Here is a 9,189-nt window from a genome sequence, read left to right on the forward strand (position 1 = left end):
TCCCTTCTTCCTCCCTCCTTCACCTTCTTCACTTGAAAATATATTTCTGTTTCCTAACAACAAACTGTTATGAAATAGGAGTTGAAGAAAGCATCTGGTTGCAATCCCATTTGTCAAATGCACAAAAGTTGCAGTCAACACCAACCAAACTTTTTGCATATAAATACAATTATTTGGATTGGTACCTTGGTTGTGAATGAAAAAAAAAAAAAAAAAAAAGCCGACATCGAAACATTGATTGATGCCATGTATCAAATATAACGTACCGACGCAAACAAGTCGATTAAATGTGACATAAAATACGGCCAAAAAACACCATAAATGGTTGCTAATGCTTTTTATTTCATGGTGTTTTTAACGACAATTTTTCAAAATTTTTGCCTAACGTTGCCATGTCGGGCAGCTTATATATAACTAAAGTTCACAAAAGGCACTATACTTATAAAGATATATCAAACAAAGTTTTTTGACATTAGAGCCTGTTTATTTTTAACTAAATTTTTAAGGGTTTTTTTTTAATTTTAAATCATAAGGTGACTAAATTCTAATTCGATTCCGATAGATGTCATGGCTTTGCATATAGGAGAGCAAATGTGGATTTATTTTTAAACGGCAAGAGGTTAACCTCCGATTCACCTGGAAAGTTTAACCTTTTCATAAAATATTCAACGTTCTCTCATATTTCGTTGGCTTTTCCGACACTCCGTAGAGAAAGAAAACCTCTTTTTTCCTTCAAATATTATATACTGAGAGAGAAAGATGCATTGTGTCGGCTCCCAATTGTAAATTCAGATTGGTATTGGTGAATATTTTGCATCAGATCCCGTTTTTAACGGTTGGGTTTGTGAATGTTGCGCGGATCCAAGTTTTCCCATCGGCAATTGGAAGCTATGCCCAGAAAAGGGCGTATAGTTTCAATGCTAGATCCAGATCTGGATGATGGTACGAGGCAGACTTTGAGTCCTATATCCGAATCTATGTAAGGGTGGAATCTCATCAAAGGGTGAAAGAAATTAGTAATTTATGCAAACGAAATTCTTTAATTTATCAGAGTATCCTTCTAGGTGTGTTGGATTTTTTTCCTGGTGTAATTTGCAATGTAATAATCACTATGTTCTTTGGCTGATTTAAAAAATCTTCTAATAAAATATGGTATTTTTGCAAGTAAAATTATATGGCGCCTACTATTTTCATTATTATATTTTTCATACTTATAGGATGGTGTCAGAAAGGGCTGATGGCATATGGTATATACGGGTTTTACGTGCAAAACTTGTATAGTTAGAAACTGAAAGAAAGTATATGAAATACGTACGATTAATTGCAATTAAAAATACAAAGATAAAAGTAGACATTACGGGCTTCGGGCAAGTTTGGAATCTAAATGATCTTACATGAGAAGACACTTTTAGACTACCCAATTTGATTCCAACATAAAACTATAGTGTATCACGGGCATGTTCTTGGTTACATTTGGGTAACTCAGAGAGAGAGAGAGAGAGAGAGAGAGAGAGAGAGAGAGAGAGAGAGAGAGAGAGAGAGAGAGAGAGAGAGAGAACTAAATTTAATGTATTATTGTGCCCAATTTATTACATGATGATACATAGCACTATAAGTTGGGTTCAGCAAATGGGCACCAACATGGTTGATAGAGTGGAAAACAATGACTGGTGGTTTGCTTAGGCAGTCTAGATGGGCTCGACAATGAGAGAGTAGACACAATCCATGGACTCATGCTCCAAGACACCGATGCCATCTTCATAGTCGTACATACACTGGGAGACCCTCGCAATATTGAGAGCCACGTTTATGAAGGAACGAGAGAAGAGAAGACAGTTTGCTGCTGCTGCTGCTGAGTTGAGAGCAGCTCCCTGTTCAGCCTCCTCCATGCATCCCTTAGCAAGTTCCTTATATGCTGACGTGCTTGCTCCTCCACCACCCTTGCCTAGTTCATATAAATCTTGACCGACCTAGGTAGATTGCCTCTCCCGAATCCAACCTTAGATCAAGTGTTCAACATATAAAGAGAAGATCATCAACTAATCAAAACAGAAAAATAGAACAAGAATATTCTCAATTAAAGAAGCTAATACTAGTTAACCAGTAGAAAGTAAAGAAAACTAACCCTGTATCTCTGGAGGTCAACCGAAAGACGAACTATCATTGATGACAAGTTGATGATGTTGGAGTCAGACTACAGCTGCTGGATTGCTTGTTCCTCAATATTTTAGGAGAGGAAGAAGTAGGCAGGGAGGAGAATAGGGCCGGTCATGGTTGCTCGAATGTTGTTCAGATATTCCTCTAGCCTTGGTGTCTGTCAGGCACGGTGCCACATTGCCTCAACCAAGTAAGCTCTGCACACACTCACCCACTACCCAAGACTAGAAGAGAGCAAGTCAATTAGAAAAGTGAAGCTAATATATTAATTTGATGATGTGAAGAGTAGAAGAGAGATTAGATAGAGAAAGTGTTGTACTACTCTCCTCATGTGTGAGGTAATATCATGGCCGTGCCTCCTAAGAACAGTGTAGCTAATTTGGTTAGTTGTATTGTACACAGCCGCACAGAAGACCCTCAATGACTGTGGCAGTTGCTCTGTTGCTTGAAGATCCCACCTGCATATATACAACATAGAACCGTCATTGGCTCCTAACTATGTTAAGCAGTAACTAGAGACAGAGTTGCTCCCTCTAATATACCAACCATAATCATCATTTACCTCTCAACAACTTGCACAAAGCGTTCGAGTTCCTCAACAGACTGATGCTCACCGAAGATGTCCTCAACAGTGGCCATCAAATAGGAGACCCTAGCGAGTTGCATCCTGTACTGTGAGAACTGTGACTCATGCATCTTTCCCACTGCCATAAAGTAGCTCTCCACCAGCCTATCTCTAGCAAAGCTAATGTGCTCGCCCAAGCCCAAGTCCCTCCACCACCTACAAACACCCAAAAGAAAGGACTCATGGTTGATTATTAGTAGACCTAATGATGCAAACCGGCAATAATGTAACATACAAGACATTCATTACTGATCTACATATATACATAGAAGGGCATTAGTTGCTGCATTATTATCAACTACTAACCAAGTTATTTACGCAAAAGTGCAAAAATGAATTGTACCAGAATAACTCCTTGAGTTCTCTTTGGTGAATTGTTGCACCATATTGAAGTCCAGCCTAGCAAATTCATGCAGCACTTGGCTTCTGCGGTTCGTCCTCGCGAATGTCTCAATATACTCTCGCGCCTCGACCCTGCGAACCCTTCTATGGAGCAGAACCTGCAGAGCACGCTGTACCTGTCGAGACATCCTCTGGTCCATGCGGTTTATCTTTGCTCTAAGATGCTCTGAAGAGAAGGCCGAAGCTTCTTCCAACACAGTTTCTCCTTCAGAGGCTAGTTGTGATGCTTTGTAGAGGCTCAACAACCCTCTCACATCCTTGCGAAGATTTTCAAAGAACCGGCCAGACTGGTCCCTAAACCTACTAAAGCACTCTACGAAATGCAAAAAGAAACTTTAATGGTTCGTATTAATTAACACATTTGTAATAGACAGTCTAAATTAAGAACTAATTATAGAGTCAATACTTTGGAATTAACACACAATATATATACCTGCAGAAACATTGTAGCCATATTGCCTCAGAGTTCTGAACCGAAGTGAAGATGAGTACATGTCCTCAAATCCTCTTGTGCTCGTGGATATGACATCTAGCGACCGCCTGATCTCACTCTCAAAGTGATAGGCTACACCTAATCGTTCGAGTGAATCGATGAGCTCCAACTGAGCCACTTGCTCACCTGTCGATGTTATGATTTGTCGGACTTCTCTTCTCAATTCTTCAACTCTGGTCCTTTGTGTTTCGATCTGCCGTCGTTTCCATGTCTTTGAATCAGGATCACATCATAATACCAAATAAACAAAATAATAGTGTTAACTCAGAAGTATGGAAAATTACAGATGTTACATGGGTAATGGACTGGATGAAGTCATAGTTCCATGTTGACTGGTATCTTGAAGGCCTCCTTTGAGCAGTAGACCTACCGGACCCCTCAGCCCTAGGCTCACATCTGACTAGGGTGGTTTTCCATGGCTTGAACCCAGCCTTAGTACTAGGAACAAGCTTCGGGGAGGCAACGAAAGGAGTGGAAAGGGAGGCAAGATGAGTAGCCATTAAAACCAATATGATATTGTCAGAAGCGTGTGTTTGCTATCAAATGCTTTCAATGTCTCTCGAATGACTTAACATAAGATTGGTTTGCTATCTTATATAGTGTTGCATTTTGAGTGTACATTCTGTGTCGATCATGGTTAGACAATTTCAATAGGGTTCAAGCGCTTAAAATTTGATGTTTGCGTAAACTACGAATGTTTGATGTTTTTTCTTTGTATATAAATAGAATGCAATAAAATATATATGGTATTTGCATTAGTCATAATTATTTGGTACTGTAGAAACATGCAACACACGAAAGAAGAAGAGAGGAACACACGATATACGTGGAAAAACCTCAGAAAGAGGAAAAAACCACGGGAAGCTCTGACCTAGGTGCACATCGCAACCCTAGGAGAGAGAAAATTATATTCACTTAATCACACAATTACACTTAAGTGAAGATTATATAGGAGGGAGAGAAGAATGCCGCCTAGGGTACCGAGCCGGCCTCGGTACCCGTGCCCCATGGGACCGGGTCCAGAAATGGACCCGGTTCCCCATTACATCTATTTTAACACTCCCCCTCAAGCTTGGCATACATGTCAAACATGCCAAGCTTGCTAACATTTTTCTCAAATTGAGATGTACATAAAGACTTAGTTAAAACATCAGCAACTTGATCTTCAGACTTCATGTAGGGCAGGATCAACTCCTTAGAATCTATGTGTTCCCGTATGAAATGGCGATCGATCTCCACATGTTTGGTTCTGTCGTGCAAGACTGGATTGTTTGCCAAGTTAATAGCCGACTTGTTGTCACAATACATCCTCATCTTCTCTTCCATTTTCACCCCAATATCTGCTAACAGAATTTTGAGCCATAACATTTCTGTAACCCCCATGGCAACCGCCCTGTATTCAGCTTCAGCACTGGACCTGGAACAAACTTCTTGTCTTTTACTTCTCCATACCACCAGGTTACCTCCAAGAAAGATGCAGTATCCTGTGGTAGACCTTCTAGTATCTGTGCAACCTGCCCAGTCGGCGTCAGAGTATCCTTCAATACTGAGTTGACTTTGTCGAGTATAGAGCAGTCCTTTCCCTGGGTCATTCTTTAAGTATCCCAATACTCTTTCAGCACTTTTCCAATGACAATCAGTAGGGGCATGCATAAACTGACTTAACACACCCACAGCATACGTAATATCCGGGCGAGTAAGGGTGAGATAAATGAGTTTACCAACCAGCCGCTGATACCTCCCTTTTCCTTCATCATCCAAGATCGTCCCAGTTTTGATACTTATCCTTGTGCCAGACTCCATTGGAGTAAGAAAGGGCCTGCATCCCAATTTACCTGTCTCTTTTAGAAGGTCCAAAGTGTATTTCCTTTGGCTCATAACAAGACCAGTCTCAGATCTAGCAATCTCAATTCCCAAAAAATACCTCAGTTTACCCAAATCTTTGAGGTCAAATTCAGCAGCTAACGTTTCTTTCATCTTCCTTTTTTCTTCTTCGTCATCACCTGTGACAATCATATCATCAACATATACTAGTAGGAGGCTCACCAGACCATTTCTCTGCTTGATGAAGAGGGTGTGATCACCATTTCCCTGTTTATATCCATTAGTCTTCATCACAACCCTTAGTCTTTCAAACCACGCTCTAGGGGACTGCTTGAGGCCATACAATGCTTTCTTGAGATAACAACACTTTCCTTTCTGCGCATATCCAGGCGGCATGCTCATATAGACTTCTTCCTCAAGGTGCCCATTCAAGAAGGCGTTCTTGACATCAAGTTGGTCCATGCTCCACTTCTTTTGTACTGCCAGAGCTAAGATGACCCTTACTGTCTTTAGTTTAGCAACGGGAGCGAACGTTTCAAGATAGTCAATCCCATATTTCTAGCTAAACCCCTTTGCAACAAGACGAGCTTTATAGTGTTCTACAGTGCCATCAGGTTTGTACTTCACAGTAAACACCCACTTGGAACCAACTAAGTGAGTTCCATTAGGAATATCAACAACCTCCCACGTATTGTTCTTTGCCAGGGCGTCCATCTCCTCTGTCATGGCCTGTAGCCACTTGGGATCCTCCCTGGCATCCTCCACTGACCTGGGAATAACAGCCCTAGATAAAGAGGTAATAAAGCACTTGTAGTCTTTACTGAGTTTAGCATACGAGACAAATCTCTGAATAGGGTGAGAAGTACATGACCTGGTGCCTTTGCGTAGGGCTATGGGAAGATCTTCATTCATTGGACTTGGATCATCCGGGGAGCTCACAAGATCGGGATTGGTAACATCAACAACCTCCATCACATCATTCTTCTTCCTGGTGTATACCTGACCAAACAAATGATCACGGGACTGTTCTTCCACAGGGCCCCCTTCCATCTGACTGTCTCTGTCCTCACTGACTGTGTCATCCACACTCACACTCGGAGAACTAGCCGTGTAATCCAAGAAATCTGTGAACTGAATCAACTGATGCGAAGAATACTCGTCCACTCTCTCACCTAAACACTCCCCCTGAAGAGGATTCGCAGGAAAGTAGGCCTCGTGTTCATGAAAGGTAACATCCCTGGAGACATAGACTCTAGAAGTGCTAGGGTCAACACACTTGTATCCCTTCTGAGTGGAGGAATACCCCAAAAAGACAGCTTTGATGGACCGAGGATCAAGTTTCTTGAGAGTGGGACTATGATCATGGACAAAGCAAACACACCCAAACACCCGAGGGGTCAAAGGCCAGGGACTCTGATTAGGCCACAAAACAGAATAAGGGGAATGACCATTCAACACACGAGTAGGCATACGATTAATGAGATGAGCACTAGTGAGAAGTGCATCACCCCAATACCGCTTAGGGACATGACGTTGAAACATAAGGGCTCGGGTGACATTTAACAAATGACGGTTCTTCCTTTCAGCCACGCCATTCTGAGGAGGTGTGTGGCTACAGGATGTTTCATGTATAATACCTTTGCTTCGCAAGAAGTCATCAAGGGATAAGGAGGCATACTCTCGAGCATTGTCAGTACGAAGGGTCTGAACAGGGGTTTGGAATTGAGTTTCAACAAATGCAACGAAGTTTTTGACAATGCCGGGAACCTCACTACGTTCTTTCAACAAGTACACGAACGTACAACGAGAGTAGTCATCGATAAGAGTCACGAAATAACGAAAACCACGACCGGTGGGCACTCCCGAAGGACCCCAAACATCAGAGTGAACCAAAGCAAAAGGACGGCTGGTTTTATTGAACGAAATAGGGTACGAGGCCCTAACATGCTTAGACAACTGACACACTTCACAGGCGAAGGTGTCCAAAGAAACAGACCGAAACATCTTAGGAAACAATTGTTTAATCAACTGAAAAGGAAGATGACCAAGTCTCTCGTGCCAACGCATAATAGCGGATCTGTCCTCCACGTCAGATAACTGTCCACTGGTGGCTGAAATCAAAGCAGAGGCAACCTGTACTGGCATTCTGTAGAGACCATCAATAGCCGAACCAATCCCAATCTTCTGCCCCGTCCCCAAGTCCTGCAGTAAACAACGATCAGCAGAGAATATTAGATTACAGTTTAGCTCTTTGGTAATACTGCTGACAGATAACAAATTCACGGGAATATTAGGAACATGCAGGGCATTATGAAGACAATATTTGTTCAGTAATGAGAAACTCCCTTTTCCAGCCACAGAAATAGAAGAACCATCAGCCATAGAAACACGCTGCTGCCCAGAAGTCAACTTGTATTCTTGAAACATCTTAGGGTCCCCGGTCATATGATGAGTAGCCCCACTGTCAACAATCCAATCACCAGGAGAGGAATTACCTTGATCACTTGTAGCAACAAGAGCCTGAGCTAATTTAGCTCCATCAGACGTAGATGTGTCCTCTAACGTAGTAGAAAGGCGACTGATGTAAGCTTGTAGTTCCTTGATTTGATCAGGGGAAAGCCTCGATTTTTCACCACTTGAAGAACCACTCTGAGTTGAGTCCTGCACAAGAGGACCTCGCCGACTAGACGGAGGGCGACCACGAACAAGTCTCTTCTCAGGGTGAAGATCCCAACAAAAGTCAACAGAATGTCCTGATTTGTGACAATGTGTACATCGCCTAACAGGGCGTGGTCCAGACACAGAAGAACGGCTAACAAAGGCCGAGGGACCAGTCCCGTGACTGGGGTCAATTTGCATCACTTGACGCCTTTGTTCCTCTGATTCCACTCTGGCATAAACATCTTCTATTCCAGGAATCTCATCACAGTTGAGAATTTGACTCCGAATGGATTCAAACTCATCACGCAAGCCTCCAAGGAAGAGGAACGTCCGGTCCATCCATTCCTTTTCCCAGTACCGAGCATGATCAGAACCACAGTCCCAGTTATCATTCACATGATAATCAAGTTCCTCCCACTTAGTTTTCAGGGCTGCATAGAAGGAGGCAACAGACAGGTCACCCTGTTTCAGAGAATAAATACTGCGTTTAATCTGATACGTACGCAGAACCCTTTTCTTGCGACCATACATCCTTGCAAGCACAGTCCACATATCAAACGAAGTCGGCTTTCGCAGAATAAGAGGCTGAATATCAGCAGACACAGAGCTGATGATCCATACCTTAACCTGACTGTCTTCCAACACCCACGTCGCCCATTGAGGATCAGTTTTGCTGGGCGCCGGTTTGTCGCCTGTGATATTGGAAAGACGACCACGGCTCGTTATCCCAATCTCGAGAGTAGCAGACCAAGAAAGATAATTGTCTTTAGTCAGACGAATGGGTGTGACCTGAACCGGCAAGATCTCGCTCTTGGGAACGCTGCCCGCGTCAAAGGCCATATCACTTTTAGGTGCAAGCTCTTCTGCCATCACAAGTAGTCAAGTCAGACACAACCCCAGGCAGCAACAAAACAGCACGGCGGCGGCTGAAACACCAGCACCACACGGAACCTTAGGTGTCGGCGACGGTGCTGGATCGCCCGACGGCGGCGACGCAGAGGCGTGACGGCGCTGGACACCCACGGCA

At 43.0% G+C, this 9,189-nt stretch overlaps 1 protein-coding gene across 1 annotated transcript; it reads right to left on the minus strand.

The window, feature by feature from the left end:
• Positions 1 to 2,317: 2,317 nt before the first annotated feature.
• On the minus strand, positions 2,318 to 4,177 carry LOC116255270 (geraniol synthase, chloroplastic-like). The gene is made up of 6 exons (XM_050078096.1): positions 3,971 to 4,177; positions 3,618 to 3,888; positions 3,431 to 3,497; positions 2,720 to 2,938; positions 2,480 to 2,615; positions 2,318 to 2,371 (listed from the first exon to the last, which is right to left on the minus strand). Exons 1-6 carry the CDS (start codon positions 4,175 to 4,177, stop codon positions 2,318 to 2,320), a joined length of 954 nt encoding a protein of 317 aa, XP_049934053.1.
• Between the last annotated feature and the right edge of the window lie 5,012 nt (positions 4,178 to 9,189).

The sequence above is a fragment of the Nymphaea colorata genome, chromosome 5, assembly GCF_008831285.2.
Source record: "Nymphaea colorata isolate Beijing-Zhang1983 chromosome 5, ASM883128v2, whole genome shotgun sequence".
Taxonomy (NCBI): domain Eukaryota; kingdom Viridiplantae; phylum Streptophyta; class Magnoliopsida; order Nymphaeales; family Nymphaeaceae; genus Nymphaea; species Nymphaea colorata.